We start from the raw sequence: 18,543 nt of genomic DNA, 5'->3' as shown, positions 1-18,543 counted from the left end.
TGAAATCACAATACAATGAGCTTGTTTTTTTTTTAAAAAGTACAACATAGATGTAACTACCAAAAGAGTGGATGCCTCATCACATCTGCAATTCATACAGGGACTTTATACCAGGCTGGATTGGTTAATACAACAAATAGTATGGCAAAATGTAGTACTCAAAATCCTGCTCTGACTGACCTCAGCACAGATTAGAGATCAAACCTAGGACCTCTCTCATTGTGTTGCTTTGTACCATGCTCAAAAATGCCCATAGAGAATTGATGCAAGGTTTTCTCTAAGGGACTAAGGCTAGGCCCTTATCTTTGTTGATTTTTCACATCCTGAACCATGTTACTGTGGCTTTTCTATGTTTATAAAGTTAGAAGACTCCAGCTGCTCAAAGCAAACAGAAACTAGTTCACATTTGGCACATATCAACACAGCTGCAGGCATTATTAGGTCCAGATGAAGAAAAAAAACTTATTCTGGATTGGATAGTAAGGAACAAAAAGAAACAAATTTTAGCTTGCATCCGAATCATTTACAATCCATATGTCAACATGAAAGGCTTAATATGTTGTTTATGGCCTGGGATCAATTTAACTCGAAAATTTAAACATAAACATGTTATTAAATTTCTAATTAATATAGTTCAGTAATTATTGCAAACAATTGTTGCAGTCAAGCAATATATTTAACAAAATGAATTGCTTTCACAACAACAGTGAATACAATATAAACAAGGTGCTTCTGTGATCTATACTTAGCCAAATAATTTATGGGAATTAAAATAATATACATCTCACTTATAGCTTGAATATGAAAACAAACTCAAAGAAGCATAGTTAGTTCCATTGTCAGCTGTTCCCAGTCACTTATAACACACTGTCTTCTCATTATTAAAACCATTCGACATGCAGTCAATACAGAAGAGCATGCAGTCAATAAAAATTGTACGACTGAATTATAGGACAACAAATCTAATAACTTGATTCTATGTGAGTAGTGTTTCTGCCTACATTGCACTGACCACACCCTTCGCCAGCAAGTGCATTTCTGTTGTCGTATTTGTGCAGTTATGTAAATACTGGTAATACAAAATTAAGTTCCACTTAAATAGAATTAGAAATGATAATCAACACCTTAATGTTAATATACAATTTTTGAACATTCAAACATTTACTTATAAATAGGGGTGTTAAGAACTAATACCTTGAACTTCTCCAAAAGGCATATAGAATCAGAACAAACATGCTCAAGCAAAGCCAGAGCACCACCAGTGCTCAGACCCCACTATATAGAGCATCTAGAGTCAAAAGCAACAAGCAAGCTGTGGAGGAACTCAACTGGTCCAGCAGCACAGAGTCATAGAATACTACAGAACAGAAACAGGCTCTTCAGCTTACCCAGTCTATACTGACTCAATTTTCTGCCTTTTCACACCTGACTGCACTTGGACCATATCGGTCTAAACAACTCATTCATGTCCTTATCCAAACTATTCTCAAACATTACAAGTGAACCCACATTCACTGCATCTGATAACAGCTCATTCCACATGCACCATCTCCCCTAATTCTCCTGTGCTCCAGGGAATAAGGTGCTAACTTAGTCAATCTTTCCCTATAACTAAGGTCCTCAAGTCCTAGCAACATCCCTGTAATTTTTCTCTGCACTCTTTCAAGCTTATTGATAGCTTTCCTATAAGTACGTGACCAGTACTGCATTCGCTATTCTAAGTCTGGCCTCACTAACATCTTAAACAACCTCAACATAACATCTTAATTCCTGTACTCAATGCCCTGATTATGAAGGCCAATCAGAATCAGAATCAGATTTAATATCACTGGCATATGTCACGAAATCTGTTTATTTGTGGCAGCAGTATATTGCAATACATAATAATAAAACTATAAATTAGAATAAGAAATACATTTTAATAAATTAAATAAATAGTGTATGAATATTGACATAGTGTACATGGGTTCATTATCTAACGGCAGAGAAGAAGCTGTTCGTAAAGCATTGAGGTATGTCTTCAGGCTCCTGTACCACCTCCTTGATGGTAGCAATGAGAAGAGGGCATGTCCTGGATAATGGGGTCCTTAATCATGGAGGCTGCCTTTATGAGACATCACCTTTTGAAAATGTCCTGGATGTTGGGTAGAATAGTGTCCATGATGGAGCTGGCTGAGTTCACAACTTTCTGCAGCTTTTTCCAATCCTGTGCAGTCACCCCTCTGTACCAGATGGTGATGTAACCAGTAAGAATGCTCTCCACAGTACATCCATAGAAATTTGCAAGAGTCTTTGGTGTCACACCAGATCTCCTCAATCTCCTGATGAATATAGCTGCTGTCGTGCCTTCTTTGTAATCACATTAATATGTTGAGCCCAGGGTAGATCATCAGAAACGTTGACACCCAGGAACTTGAAACTGTTCAACCTTTCCACTGCTGGTCCCTCAATGAGGACTGGTGTGTGCTCTCTTGACTTCCCTTTCCTGAAGTCCACAATCAGTTCCTTGGTCTTAATGACGTTCAGCATATGGTTGTTGTTGCAACGCCACTCAACCAGCTGATCTCTCTCACTCCTGTATGCCTTCTCATCACCATCTGAAATTCCGCCAACAACGGTTGTATCGTCAGCAAATTTACAGATGATGTTTGAGCTGTACATAGCCACATAGTCATGGGTGTTAGAGAGAATAGAGCAGTGGGCTAAGTGTGCATCCTTGAGGTATGCCAGTGTTAACTGTCAGCAAGGAAATGTTACTTCTGATCCACACTGACTGTGGTCTCCCAATGAGGAAGTTAAGGATCCAGCTGCAGAAGGAGGTACAGAGGCTGAAGTTCTGGAGCTTGTTTATTAGTACAGAGGGTATGACGGGGTTAAACACTGAGCTGTAATCAACAAACAGCACTCTGGCACAGGTATTACTATTGTCTAAGATATCCAAGGCCGAGTGGAGAGCCAGTGAGATTGCACCCGCTTTAGACCTATTGTGGCGAAAGGCAAATTGCAGTGAGTTCAGGATTTTGCTTAGGCCATGACCAACCTCTCAAAGCACTTCATCAGAGCAAATATGCTAAAAGCTCCTTTACTACCCTATCTAGCTGTGATGCAACTTTCAAGTAATTATCAATCTATACTCCTCCCCCCCAATATTCCTTTGTTCTACTGCACAACTCAGAGCCCTACCATTCACTGTATACATCTTGCCCCGGATCATTCTCCCAAACTGCAACACCGCACAATTGTCAATGTTAAATTCCATATGCTATTTTTCAACCTACTTTCCCAGTTTGGCGCTGCAAACTTTGATAGCCTTTCTTGCTGCCCTCTACACCCCCCCTCCTAATCTTGGTGTCATCTGCAAATTTGCTGATCCAGTTTACCACATTATCATCTAAATCATTAATATAGGTGTTAAACACCAGCAGACTCAGCACTGATCCCTGTAGCATACCACTAGTCACAGGTCTCCAGTCAAAGAGACAGCCATCTACTACTACACTCTGGCTTCTCCTGCTAAGCTACTGTCAGATCCAATGACTACATCATCCTGAGTGCCAAGTAACTTTACCTTCTGGACCAGCCTTCCATGCGGAATTTTGTCAAAGGCCCTGCTAAAGTTCATGTAGACAACGTCCACTGCTTTTTCTTCACCAACCTTCCTGGTAACCTCCTCCAAAAGCTCTATGAGATTGTTTAGACATGACCTACCATGTACAAAGCCATAATGACTATTCCTAATCAAACCCTGTCTATCCAACTATTTATATATCTTGTCTCTTAGCATATCTTGCAATAATATACCCACTACTGACATCAGGCTCACGGGCCTATAATTTTCCAGTTTATTCTTAGAGCCTTTCTTGAAAAACACAAGAGGGAGTAAGTACAGTGATGTAGAGGTAATACAGTGCAGGAGAGAAAGAAGAAACGTAGGAAGAAAGGCACAGAAGGGACAGCAATGTGAAAAATGGGAGAGTGTTCATACCTTCATCTAGCCAAATCCTGTTACCTCCTCCACTCTCCTTTCAGCTTCTTTCATTCCTCCCAGTTTTTGTTCATTTCTTTGCTCCATAAAAGGCCCAAGAACAAGCAATAAAATATAAAGAAAGAAAAAACTAAGAAGAAGGAGAAGCAGTTCAACTTACAATCCCTTCAGCCTGCTCTGCCCTTCAAAAAGATCAGGGCTCATCACATTTTTCGTCTCAACTTCCACTTACTGCCTGAACCCCATAATCCTCGATTCCCCTGTGGACCAAAAATCAATCTTAGCTTTGAATGCAACTAATGAGTCAGATCACACTGACAGCCAGTTAATGGCACCAAGGGAAACTGCTAGCTACCTACACAGCTCATGACAGCTCATTTGAGGCTTCTATTCCTGCAGCCAGAACTACATAAATAGAGAAAAGGGGGAAGGTCAGATGCTGTATTATCTGACCTTTCACCTACTGTGTCGTCTAGAGGAGACTACTGCTTGTACTAAGCTGAAGGGCTACATGTACTTGATATTTTTAATTTATAAATTTATTTTGTGTCTCCAAATTACTTGCATTGTACTTCCACTAATTTGCAATATTTCTAATCAACAGAGACACTTATAGACTGTGGAAAGGACCTGCTAAATGCATGAGCAAGAAATCTGTGCTGGCTGAGCCCCAGTGATATCTCACGGATCATGCTACCTCACGGGACCCTGGGAGCCGCCCACTCTAAAAAACAACAAGTGCAATTACAGGAGGTGAAAGTAATATGTGGGCCAGATTGAGCATGAAAAGCTCTCTGGTGTCAAGGTTATCAAATATTCACAATCCTTGACATTCTAAAACATTAAAGAGGTTTTTAAAAAGTGAGATAAATAACTAAAACACTTTTAAAATATTATAATCCACAGTAAAAAATAAAATATTATATAAAGAAAATAACACTAAAATACATAAAGAAAATTAATGGCCCCTCTCCTGTCAGAATATCTGAGAATGAAGCCATGCCAAATTTTTGTTTGATATGTTGTTTTGGTGCCCATGTGACAATAAATGGAGAGGAAAAAAATGGAAAATGACTAGGCTAACTGCTCTTTTAGACGTATCGAGAAAGAGGCCAATACTTGTCAAAGGAACAGAAAATACTAGAAATACTCAGGAGATTAAGCAGAAACTTTGGAGAGAAAAGCCGAATTAACACTTCAGGACAAAGTTGGTCGTCAACTTTCCTTTGCTGTATCTAGGCCAGGATCTAAGGCTAAACTAGAAATGCCTCTCTTGTCTTGATTCAATAATCTACATCTTCCAGATAACTTGGGTTTAACTGCCTTTTTTTCCTCTCACTCCTTATCTGCCTATATAATCCACAGCCACTGGTTTCCCAACCACACTCTTCAAACCTTTCCCTTCCAGCTCCATCTGTCCATCATCCCCCTCTTCACCTGGTTCTGCTTATCATACATATACCACCCCCTACCACACCTCTCCCTCTCACCTATTTACATAGATCAGTACAGCACAGTACAGGCCCTTCAGCTCACAATGTTGTTGACCTTTAACCCTTCTCTAAAGTCAATCTAAACCTTCCCTCCCACATAGCCTTCAGTTTTCTTTCATCACTGTGCCTATCTAAGAGTCTTTTAAATGTACCTAATGTATCTGCCTCCATATACTACCTCCCCGCAGCATGTTCCATCTGTGTAAAACGTATTTCTGACATCCACTTCTCTCCCTTATATTTTCTTCCAATCATCTGAAATTATGTCTGCTCAAATTAGCCATTTCTGCCCTAGGAAAAAGTTTCTGGCTGTCTATGCCTCTTATCATCTTGTACACTTCTATCAAATCATATCCCATCCAGCTTCGTCTGAACAGAAAAGCTCTAACTTGCTCAATCTATCCTGATAGGACATGCTCTCTAATCCAGACAGCATCCTGTTTCTAGTTACCTTCCTCTACACTCCCAGCACTGATGCAGGGTCTTGATCCAAAAAGTCAACTACCCCTTTACATTCACAGATGCTTCCTAACCAGTTGAGTTTCTCCAAGGGTCTTGGCCCGAAACGTCAACTGTACCTCTTCCTATAGATGCCGCCCGGCCTGCTGCATTCACCAGCAATTTTTATGTGTGCTGCTTGAGTTTCTCCAACAGTTTGATTTTTACTTTACAGTATCTGCAGCCTTGTGTCTGTGAGCTACAGGCTGCGTTCATTCTTGGACTGGGCCTTTCTTTGCCTTGCCTTGGTTCTGCACTTCCAATCATCTCCAAGTCCACTCCAGCAATGGCCAAACATTAGCTAATCCTCACACTCAGGCCTGGGCCCTGAGACTCGTTTGGCCTGAGCATGCTGCACTGCAACCATCCTGCATCTTTGAGACATCAGTTCACACCCCAAAAGGTCCAGGTTGTACATGCAGTCCAAAAGCTCAAATCCAAAAGGGAGCTGATTGGCTTTTGATTACAGTGATCTTTTTCCAGAAAAAGTGTGATTAATAGAGTAGTTAGTAGTTTTGTTTGCTGCCAGCAAAGCATTAGGGTATTTCACCAGTGTCATCTTAAACTGGAAGTTTTACTGCTCGAAATGCAAACTGCTTAAGATTTAAATTTTCTCTTTAATCATACATGTTGCTGAAGTGGCTGTAAATAATTATTAATCTAGCAAGGTTGCCTTCTGGAGCAAAATGAAAAACTGGAATATTTATGACCCACATTTTATGAACTTTTGTTTCACTTATATTGTATTCATGTAATAAAGATTTCACTTACAATTTTTTTATTGTATTACCTGTATGAAGCACATTGCTAGAAAGGTAAAAAGTTTAAAGATAAAGACTTACTTCTTTTAACCAAAGAAGCTTTGGTGGCTGCATTTCTGGGGACATCACTCCGCCCACATAATGTAGCACAGAGTGTTTTGTTTGATTTATTCGGTCTACTTGATCAACCGCTCGATGATCCATCCACATGATAATGTTCCTATTGTTCACCCCTGCATCATATGTAGCAAAAAAGCATTAAAACCACAGTATGACAGCTATCTTAATAGCATAATCCCATAGGTCAAAAAAAAGCTGCAATCCAAATATCAAACACATTGTCAAAAACTTTGCTAATTATTTATCGCATGCTGTACGAAGGCAAATCCTTAGTCAAAATCTTTAAAAAAATAAATGTAGATACTGGTATAAATGATATGGATTTTCCTTTTTTTAATTATTAAACAAATGAAAGTTTTAGAAAACATATTTAGATGTTCTATACTGTAAAAGTGAGAATTAATTTTGGCAATGAATGGAATCCTTGAAGATGCAAGATTTGAAATTATATGACAAATTAATTCATTCTTTACTAAATCTGCCTGGTTAACACTTCAATTCCATCAGTATTAAGACTGATTTTGAAGCAAGTAACTGATTTGCACTGATCTGGTACAAATGCCTCAAAGTTCTAACTATTTGAATTCAACCCCAACTTTCAGTGCCATCCATGTGAAGTTTGCTTGCTCTCCCTGTCACTAGGTACTGGTTCCTTCCCACATCCCAAAGGCACATTGGGTGGTAGATTAATTGGTTCCCGTAATTTATCCCTAGTGTGGGTAACAGGTAGAAAAATTAGGATGGTTTGGATGGGTTTATAGCAATCCTGAAAATCCATAAAATTAGAGAAACAGAGCACCACAGCACAGAAATAGGGCCTTCGGCCCATCTAGTCTGTGCTGAGCAATGAATCTGCCTTGTTCCATCGACCTATACCCAAATCAAGAGCCCTCCATACCCCTCCCATCATGTACCTATCTAAATTTCTCTTAAATTTTGAAATCCAACCCGCATTCACTACTTCCTCTGGCAGCTCGTTCCACACAATCACCACCCACTTTGTGAAGAATTTCCCCCTCATGTTCCCTTTAAATATTTTCTTTCACCCTTAACCATGACTTCTCATCTGAGTCTCACCGAACCTCAGTGGTAAAAGCCTGCTTGTATTTACCCTATCTATACCACTCCAATAACTTTGTATACTTTTATCAAATCTCCCTTCACTTTCTATACTGTAGGGAATGAAGTCCAAACCTATTCAATCTTTCCTTATAACTCCTTCAAACCCAGCAACATTCTTGTAAATTTTCCCTGCACTCTTTCAACCTGATTTACATCTTTCCTGTAGGTAGGTGACCAAATCTGCACACAATACTCCAAATTGGGCCTCACCAATGTCTTAAATATCTTCAATATAACATCCCAACTCCTGTACTCAATACTTCGATTTATGAAGGCCAATATGCCAAAAGCTTTCTTTATGACCCTATCTACCTGTGATGCCACTTCCAATGAAATTATGGATCTGTATTCCCAGATTACTCTGTGCTACTGTAGTCCTCAGTGCCCTGCCACTCACTGTGCAAGTCCTACCCTGGTTTGTCCTTCCAAATGCAACACTTCACATTTGCCTGCATTGCATTCCATCGGTCAGATTTTAGCCCATTTTTCCAATTCATCAAGATCTCACTGCAAGCTTTGATAGTCTTCCTCGCTGCCCACTGCACATCCAATCTTGGTGTCATCCAAAAATTTTCTTTTCCATTTTATCACATTATCATTCGGATCGTTGATATAGATGACAAGCAAAAACCGACCTAGCGCCCGTCTCTGCAGCACTCCACTAGGCACAGGTCACCAGCCAGAGAGGCAACCATCTACTACCACTTTCTGGCTTCTCCCACGAAGCCAGTATCTAATCCAATTTCCCAGCTCATCTTGAATGCCAAGCAACTCAACTTTCTTGACCAACCACCCATGCGAGGCTTTGCCAAATGCTTTGCTAAAGACCACGTAGGCAACAGCTACTCTTTAAGCAACACACATCAAAGTTGCTGGTGAATGCAGCAGGCCAGGCAGCATCTCTAGCAAGAGGTACAGTCGACGTTTCAGGCCGAGACCCTTCGTCAGGACTAACTGAAGGAAGAGTGAGTAAGAGATTTGAAAGTTGGAGGGGGAGGGGGAGATCCAAAATGATAGGAGAAGACAGGAGGGGGAGGGATAGAGCCAAGAGCTGGACAGGTGATAGGCAAAAGGGGATACGAGAGGATCATGGGACAGGAGGTCCGGGAAGAAAGACAAGGGGTGGGGGGAGACCCAGAGGATGGGCAAGAGGTATTTTCAGAGGGACAGAGGGAGAAAAAGGAGAGTGAGAGAAAGAATGTGTGCATAAAAATAAGTAACAGATGGGGTACGAGGGGGCGGTGGGGCCTTAGCGTAAGTTAGAGAAGTCAATGTTCATGCCATCAGGTTGGAGGCTACCCAGACGGAATATAAGGTGTTGTTCCTCCAACCTGAGTGTGGCTTCATCTTTACAGTAGAGGAGGCCGTGGATAGACATGTCAGAATGGGAATGGGATGTGGCCACTGGGAGATCCTGCTTTCTCTGGCGGACAGAGCATAGATGTTCAGCAAAGCAGTCTCCCAGTCTGCGTCGGGTCTCGCCAATATATAAAAGGCCACATCGGGAGCACCGGACGCAGTAGACAGTACCCAGTCGACTCACAGGTGAAGTGTTGCCTCACCTGGAAGGACTGTTTGGGGCCCTGAATGGTGGTAAGGGAGGAAGTGTAAGGGCATGTGTAGCACTTGTTCCGCTTACACGGATAAGTGCCAGGAGGGAGATCAGTGGGGAGGGATGGGGGGGACGAATGGACAAGGGAGTTGTGTAGGGAGCGATCCCTGCGGAAAGCAGAGGGGGGGGAGGGAAAGATGTGCTTAGTGGTGGGATCCCGTTGGAGGTGGCGGAAGTTACGGAGAATAATATGTTGGACCCGGAGGCTGGTGGGGTGGTAGGTGAGGACCAGGGTAACCCTATTCCTAGTGGGGTGGCGGGAGGATGGAGTGAGAGCAGATTATGTGAAATGGAGGAGATGCGTTTAAGAGCAGAGTTGATAGTGGAGGAAGGGAAGCCCCTTTCTTTAAAAAAGGAAGACATCGCCCTCATCCTAGAGTGAAAAGCCTCATCCTGAGAGCAGATGCAGCGGAGACGGAGGAATTGCGAGAAGGGGATGGCGTTTTTGCAAGAGACTGGGTGAGAAGAGGAATAGTCCAGATAGCTGTGAGAGTCAGTAGGCTTATAGTAGACATCAGTGGGTAAGCTGTCTCCAGAGACAGAGACAGAAAGATCTAGAAAGGGGAGGGCGGTGTCGGAAATAAACTTGAGGGCAGGGTGAAAGTTGGAGGCAAAGTTAATAAAGTCAACGAGTTCTGCATGCGTGTAGGAAGCAGCGCCAATGCAGTCGTCGATGTAGCGAAGGAAAAGTGGGGGACAGATACCAGAATAGGCATGGAACATAGATTGTTCCACAAACCCAACAAACAGGCAGGCATAGCTAGGACCCATACGGGTGCCCATAGCTACACCCTTAGTTTGGAGGAAGTGGGAGGAGCCAAAGGAGAAATTATTAAGAGTAAGGACTAATTCCGCTAGACGGAGCAGAGTGGTGGTAGAGGGGAACTGATTAGGTCTGGAATCCAAAAAGAAGCGTAGAGCTTTGAGACCTTCCTGATGGGGGATGGAAGTATATAGGGACTGGATATCCATGGTGAAAATAAAGCGGTGGGGGCCAGGGAACTTAAAATTATCGAAAAGTTTAAGAGCGTGAGAAGTGTCACGAACATAGGTCGGAAGGGATTGAACAAGGGGTGATAAAACCGTGTCGAGGTATGCAGAAACGAGTTCGGTGGGGCAGGAGCAAGCTGAGACAATAGGTCGGCCAGGACAGGCAGGTTTGTGGATCTTGGGTAGGAGGTAGAAACGGGAAGTGCGGGGTGTGGGAACTATAAGGTTGGTAGCAGTGGATGGGAGATCCCCTGAGCAGATAAAGTCGGTGATGGTGAGGGAGACAATGGCCTGGTGCTCCTTAGTGGGGTCACGATCGAGGGGTAAATAAGAGGAGGTATCCGCGAGTTGTTGCTGTGCCTCGGCAAAGTAGAGGTCAGTACGCCAGACTACAACAGCACCCCCCTTATCGGCGGGTTTAATAATAAGGTTAGGATTAGTGTGGAGAGAGTGGAGAGCAGAGCGGTGCTCCCGATGTGGCCTTTTATATATTGGCGAGACCCGACGCAGACTGGGAGACCGCTTTGCTGAACATCTACGCTCTGTCCGCCAGAGAAAGCAGGATCTCCCAGTGGCCACATCCCATTCCCATTCTGACATGTCTATCCACGGCCTCCTCTACTGTAAAGATGAAGCCACACTCAGGTTGGAGGAACAACACCTTATATTCCGTCTGGGTAGCCTCCAACCTGATGGCATGAACATTGACTTCTCTAACTTCCGCTAAGGCCCCACCTCCCCCTCGTACCCCAACTGTTACTTATTTTTATGCACACATTCTTTCTCTCACTCTCCTCTTTCTCCCTCTGTCCCTCTGAATATACCTCTTGCCCATCCTCTGGGTCTCCCCCCACCCCTTGTCTTTCTTCCCGGACCTCCTGTCCCATGATCCTCTCGTATCCCCTTTTGCCTATCACCTGTCCAGCTCTTGGCTCTATCCCTCCCCCTCCTGTCTTCTCCTATCATTTTGGATCTCCCCCTCCCCCTCCAACTTTCAAATCTCTTACTCACTCTTCCTTCAGTTAGTCCTGACGAAGGGTCTCGGCCTGAAACGTCGACTGTACCTCTTCCTAGAGATGCTGCCTGGCCTGCTGCGTTCACCAGCAACTTTGATGTGTGTTACTTGAATTTCCAGCATCTGCAGAATTCCTGTTGTTTTGCGTTTAAAGCTACTCTTTAAGATTAGTTAGATATAACCTACCATGCATAAAGCGTGTAATCTCTTTCCATAATTGGAAAACAAGGCTGTGCACTCCAGTTTCTAGGAGATATTCCACAGCATGACTCTAATGGTAGGTTTTTAACTTTTGGCAAAGCTACTTATGTAATATAACACCGTTCAGAATTAGAGTCAGGTTTAATATCACCAGCATATGTTGTGAAATTTGTTAACTTTGCAGCACAACTATAGCTGCAACGCCTTTGAAATATTTTGAATGGTATTATATAATAGATCGATATATATCTTTCTGATATGAAGTAACAATAGCTTTACCTTCTGCGTTCACAGCTAGAGGTTCAAAGTTTTCATCAAGTACAACAAGAGAGCAGGTGGCATCAAAGCCAATGCCTTGGATATGGCTCAAGTCAACCATCTGAGTTATTTTCTGAAGGATCAAAAGAAATTTAATAAAATTGAAAGCTGTTTTTGCCATTATATTCTGTATTTTTCTCTATCTACTGATTGCAAATTTGATTTAATCCTCCCCACTTCATTCTTCATAATTCACCTGTGCAGATATCTAAATAATTCCAAACTGTAGAGATTCTTATCACAAAATTATGCATTATTTGAATAAATCTTGGCTGTACTTTCTCCCCATTTTCCTCCATTGTCTCTCCTCTTCATGTTCTATCCATGAAATACCTTCTCTTAAAATCCACATGAAATTATCTGCTGGAAGTAAATATGCAGCATGCCAAAATGCAATAGAGATCAAAAAGTCTGCAAACTTTGATATTTAGTTATAACTATGTTCATAGTCAAAGACAAATTTCAGGCTTCATATCCTGAGGGCATCATTTTTCCCTAATATGCTGTTAAAATATGGTTCCATTTTAGGGAGAAGCCTTGTTTTACATGTGAATTACTGAAATACAATAAGTACTGCCAGGAAGTGACTGAGTCTAAAAATTGGCCCTTGCACACCAGTTTAGGATTAAGTCACTGAAAGACTACATAGCAATGTCACAAATAATCCAGGAACAATAACGTGCTTGGTTTTTTTTAATACATTGATTGCAGTTGCTGATCTATTTAATTTGTTCACGAAAACCAGCCCTGAAGTGTACTGGTCCTTCTGGCAGCTGAGAAACTGTGAACCACCTGACAAACAAATGGAATCACTGCAGTGGGCATCATTTCCGGCCTCTCACTTTCCAGAGTAAACAGATTATTCTTGGTAACAAAGTCTATTTCTGGCCATTGAGAAACAATTAACTAGAATGTAAAAGTACAGTACTGTTTGAGAAATAATCATAACAGTGCGATTTTCTAGTGGCTCCACTCATCCAGAAAAAAACCATAATGGCTCAACATATCAAGTCAGCAAAGTTTAGTTTTATAGATGAAACTACTTGCCAATTGCTCACTTAAGAGCAATTTCAAAATTCTGCATTAATAATCATGTACTGTACCTCATGCCAACTGGTGTAAGGATTAAGATTACATGTAATATTGAATTTAATATTTACAAATGCATTGAGAGTTGACATAAAACTATAGTGTTAGATTTCAGTGACTTAAACAGAGTAGACAAGATGCTGGATTCCTGTACTACAAAAATACAGCTTATTCTATGAATAGTTCTTTTGTTCAATAAAGTCATACAGTTTTTTTATACATACCTTTGAAACAGTACAGCATGCAGCCCAGATATCAGCAGAAGACTGCTCATAGTATTCTGGTTGTGGCTCCCAGATCTGGATTGGTTGTTCAGCCTGGACCATCACTTTGCCATTTTGGTCTACAAGTGCTCCCCGCACACTTGAAGTCCCCACATCAATCCCCATGTAGTAACGCATGTTGGGTCAATCTATGAAGTAAATAAGTCACAAATAAGAAAAAATTGAGAAATCATTTACAATAAAATAAAGATGGGATAATATAATAAATCTCATTTTTGTTACTTCTAGTTTACAGAATTTCCTGTCAAAGTTCCATAAAATGTTCCTTACTCACAACTAAAAAAAGGAAGCCAGGGAAGTAATAACTTTATAGATAATTTATAATTCCAAAGCTGTTGCCGCATTTCATAAGGAGCTCCGGGTAAGCTTTTATAACTATAAGATGAAATTAACATGAAAAACTTCAAATGCTCATTAAAGTAAGGCATAATTGCAGCCCTCAAAAAATAATTTCAATAGTACATTGGAATGCATTCTGGTACTCCAATTCAGTGATGCAAAATCATAACAAACTTAATGAATAAATGTTCAACTGTTATACAAAGCAAATGTGATTATCAACTGTGCTGTAAGTATAAAATTAGAAGCAGAGGGTAGGTGTTATTGATACCTTTCCTTTAAGTAATAATGAATAAGTCTATCAGGTGCTTTGAAGGCTTGTTCATATATGAATGATTTTTGGTTGGCATGAACTATACAGGCATCAGTGAAAGCAACTAACTATTGCCCAGGCATGCATTACATATTGATTGATCTGTGCATGAAGGAATGAGAACAAAATTCACAGACATGATCCACCTGATAAATCTAAGTTTAAATTATATTTTATTTTTATGGAAGTAAAACCACAAACTCACAAGGACAAACCTCTATACAATCCATTTTCTAAGCAAAGTAATTTTAAAATAAAACTTTAAATATTTACTTATGATATTTTATATTCCACGATAACCATATGTATGCTCTGTTCTTAGCGGTATAATATTTTACAGTTAATTAAAAGTTAATCAATTATTCATTTTGCTTTTCAATGTGCTGACTGAGATTTCTTTGTGACTGGCTGCTCAGCCAGATTGGTGACATCACAGTTAATGGACTCCATAAATCTTTTTGAATTGAGACCTGTTAGAAGTGAGTGTTGGAAAAGGAAAGACATTCACCTCAGTGGGCGCTTTTGAAATTGGAATTGGTTTGGTGTTGTCACAGGCAGACTTGCATACTGTTCATATAGATCAAATTATTACACAGAGCACAGGGGTACCAGATAAAACAGTATCAGAATATAGAATAAAGTATTACGGCTACAGAGAAAGTACAGTGCAGGCAGAAGAATAATGCGTAAGATCATAACAATGTAAATTGTGACATCATTTTGCACCAGAAAAAGCAGGATCTTCCAGTGGCCACCCATTTTAATTCCAATTCCCATTCCCATTCTGGTACGCCTGTGATGTAACCACACTCAGGTTGGAGGAACAACACCTTATATTCCCTCTGGATAGCCTCCAACCTGATGGCATGAACATTAATTTCTCAAACTTCTGGTAATGGCCCTCACACCCTCTCCTTCACCATTCCTTATCGCCTTTTCCCTCTCTGCTTGCTCATCTCTGGTGTTCCTCCCCCCTTTTCTATTCTTCCAGGGCCTTCTGTCCTCTCTAATTAGATTCTCCCTTCTCCAGCCCTGTATCTCTTTTACCAATCAACTTCCCAGCTCTTTACTTCACCCCTCCATCTCTCAGTTTCACCTATCACCTTGTGTTTCTCTCTCCCCTCCCCCCACCATTTGACTCTACTCCTCATCTTTTTTTCTCCAGTCCTGCTGAAGGGTCTCGGCCCAAAATGTCAACTGTACTGTTTTCAATAGATGCTGCCTGGCCTGTTGAGTTCCTCGAGCATTTTGTGTGTATCGCTTCGATTTCCAGTATCTGCAGATTCTCTCTGATTTGACATCAAGAGTCCATCTTACCATACTAGGGAATCATTCAAGTCATTTTATAACAAGGTAGAAGCTGCCGTTGAGACTTGGTATGTGCTTTCAGGCTTTAATACCTCCTGCCCAATGAGAGAGGGGAAAAGAGATCATGGCCATTGTGGGCATGGTCTTTATTTATGCTGGCTCCCTTTCTAAGGCAGCGAGAAGTATAGACAGTGTCCATAGATGGGACGCTGGTTTCCTTGATTTGCTGAGTTGTGCTCACAAATCTGCAGTTTTTTTATGGTCAAGAGCAGAGCAGTTGCCATACCAAGCTGTAATGCATCCAGACAGGATACTTTCTATGGTGCATTGATAAAACTTGGTAAGTGATAAAAACTGGAGTGATTATCCTTTTAAAGTATTTCTTGGAGGTTACCATGTGCAAATGTACTTCTCAGCTCACTGCAAATTCATTGTAACGTGTAAAAAAGAGGGTAGATTAATGGTGCAAATCTTAGCAGAGAAGGTCAATCTTACAATCCATGCTGCTTCAGAGAACTAATCTCATGAGGCATGTTTTATTTTAACCACACATAATCAAATTTTTGTCATGTTTTAAATGGATAACTATTTTAGATCTCTCTGTCCTCCACTATCTCCTTGCTATTTAACACATTATCTTCTCACTGTTTCACTTGCTTCCTCATTGCTCCCTTGCTAAATCCCTAGCACCTATTCACAACTCTGATCACCCTCTATTACTTGTGCTTCTCTTCACCTTAACCCTAATCTCAACCCCATTCATAAACAGATAATTCCTGAAATACTCAACACATCAAGTAATGAAAAAAAAGAAAAAAATGAGTTAGAGTTGCAAGCTGATGACCAAACTTAAGCGAGTTTATCAACTTGAAATATTAACTATTTTTAAATTTTGCAGATGCTGCCTGACATCAGAGTATTTCCACATTTTCTGCTTCATTTGAATTTAGCAGCATTTTACTTTTGATTTACTCCCGTGATTTGCTGGTGACACACGATGGCAATGCACAAGATGCCAAAGCCAAAGCCTGATAGCTAAACAGCAAAATTTACCTTGAAAATCCAGTTATCTAGTGGCATTCAGATTAAGGAACTGAAAATGGCTGCCATGCAAAAGTGACACATAGACAATTGAAGGAACAAAACCAAAATTCTTTTAACTCCAATCTATGTTTTGAAGTCATTCCTTCAAGATTTCAAAGGATGGAGTGTAGAGTATTTTCAAAACACAAAGTTGTTTCTTGTTGCTCAACAAGTGATATCACTCCTACTACAGACTAAAGGGCATTGTCAGTTATACATATGAAATGTTATTGCATAACATAAAAACAGTGTGGCACTAATAAAAGTTCAGAATGTTGGATCCATACTAGGCCATCTCAAACACAGAGCTTCTCATTTATGGACAGAACCCAGGAATGGTCTTGTGCATTGGAAATAAAACCTCTCACAGGCATTTCTGCTCTGCCCTTGTTTGGAAATCAATAAGTTCCAGAAAGAATTTCCAAGTCCAACTTTTTCAAAATAATCTCAATTAGTAGTTTTGGCTGAAACTCGAAAGCTACATACATGGCAACTGTGAACCTCTTATGTCAACAATGAGCTTTTCAAGTAGTGTAACAGTTTGGTGCTGTGAGAAACAGACTTTTTTCAGGGTTGGGTAACTACTTAAATCTGAAGGCACAAATGGAAGACAATATATCAATCAGATCATTTGGGACAGAAATAAATTAGACCTAATTCATACAACTATTTATTATTTGCAGCAGTGAAGTGTCATAATGAGCTCCTAATTTTTAAAAGTCAAGTTATAATGTTTTAGTTTTGTACTTAATTCATAAAAAATAAGCCTATATAAGACCTTGGTCAGACCCCACTTGGAGTACTGTGTTCAGTTCTGGTCACCTCACTACAGGAATACTAAATATGTGGATACTATAGACAGAGTGCAGAGGAGATTTACAAGGATGTTGCCTGGATTGGAGGGCGTACCTTATGAGAATAGGCTGAGTGAACTTCGCCTTTTCTCCTTGGAGTGTCGGAGGATGAGAAGTGACCTGATACAGGTGTATCAGATGATGAGGGGCATTGATCCTGTGGATGGCCAAAAGTTTTTTTTTTCCCAGGGCTGAAATGGCTAACACGAAAGGGTATAGTTTTAAGGTGCTTGGAAATAGGTACCAAGGTGAAGTCAGGGGTAAGTTTTTCACACAAAGAGTGCTAGGTGCATGGAATGCACTGCCAGTGACGGTGGAGGAAGTGTATACAATAGGGACATTTAAGAGCCTCTTAGATAGGTACATAGAGCTTAGAAAAATAGAGAGCTATGAGTTAGGGAAATTCTATACAGTTTCTACAGTAGGTTACATGGTCAGCACAACATTGTGGGCCAAAGGGCCTATAATGTGCTATAAATTTCTATGTTCTAGAAAAAATAAGGTTCTTTTAATCTCTGCAGCTTTTTGGATGTTGTCATGAAATTTATTTCCTTATGCACAGCTGTAGCCACTGAAATATGGATAATACTTCCCTAAATGAATACGTTAACCATTTGTTGAACACTCTTGTCAGAATAAGAATCAAGTTTATTATCATTGACATGTCATGAAATTTGTTGTTTTGTGGCAGCAGTACAGTGAAAGACAGAACAAATTACTAGACGTTACATAGTACAAAAGAGCAATAACAAGATGATGTTCATGGGTTCATGGAACATTCACCAATTATGATGGCAGAGGGGAAGTAAGTTCCTAAAATGTTGAGTGTGGATTTTCAGGCTCCTGTACCTCCTCCCTGATGGTAGTGATGAGAAGAGGGCACGTTCCGAGTAGTCAAGGCATTGCTTTGATAGAAATGAATAATTAAGTATAGTTAGTAAAAAGCTATTCTTAATTTTTAAAAACCACAGAAATTCTTGTACATCGTTTGAATGACAATAATTATTTTGGCCATTGTCCCTTTACAGAAAACTTCACTTCCTCCAGAGGCCCAGAGTTGCACATTTTTGTAAGCAGTCCAACTTATGTTGTGGCTAAAAGAATGGATGGGGAATATCAAATCTGCACTGTGGAAAAGGAGTGTCGTGGTTCAGATTT

General features: G+C 40.6%; 1 protein-coding gene across 16 annotated transcripts in view; it reads right to left on the bottom strand.

Annotated features, from left to right (window-relative positions):
* The window catches only part of fggy (FGGY carbohydrate kinase domain containing), a 352,624-nt gene that overhangs the window by 316,277 nt on the left and 17,804 nt on the right, over positions 1 to 18,543 (bottom strand). For all 16 annotated transcript variants that reach the window (XR_010019906.1, XR_010019908.1, XR_010019907.1 and 13 more), the window contains exons 2-4: positions 13,429 to 13,616; positions 12,077 to 12,188; positions 6,819 to 6,970 (exon numbers count right to left, since the gene is read on the bottom strand). Coding sequence is in view for 13 of the 16 variants with exons in the window: in XM_063064268.1 (XP_062920338.1) it covers positions 6,819 to 6,970; positions 12,077 to 12,188; positions 13,429 to 13,605 (441 nt within the window). In the remaining 3 variants the exon portion in view is untranslated. The remainder of the gene's footprint in view (positions 1 to 6,818; positions 6,971 to 12,076; positions 12,189 to 13,428; positions 13,617 to 18,543) is intronic.

Source organism: Mobula hypostoma, chromosome 12, assembly GCF_963921235.1.
Source record: "Mobula hypostoma chromosome 12, sMobHyp1.1, whole genome shotgun sequence".
Classification (NCBI taxonomy): Eukaryota; Metazoa; Chordata; class Chondrichthyes; order Myliobatiformes; family Myliobatidae; genus Mobula; species Mobula hypostoma.
Note: the sequence above shows the minus strand (reverse complement) of the source record. Positions and strands in the feature narration are given on the sequence as shown.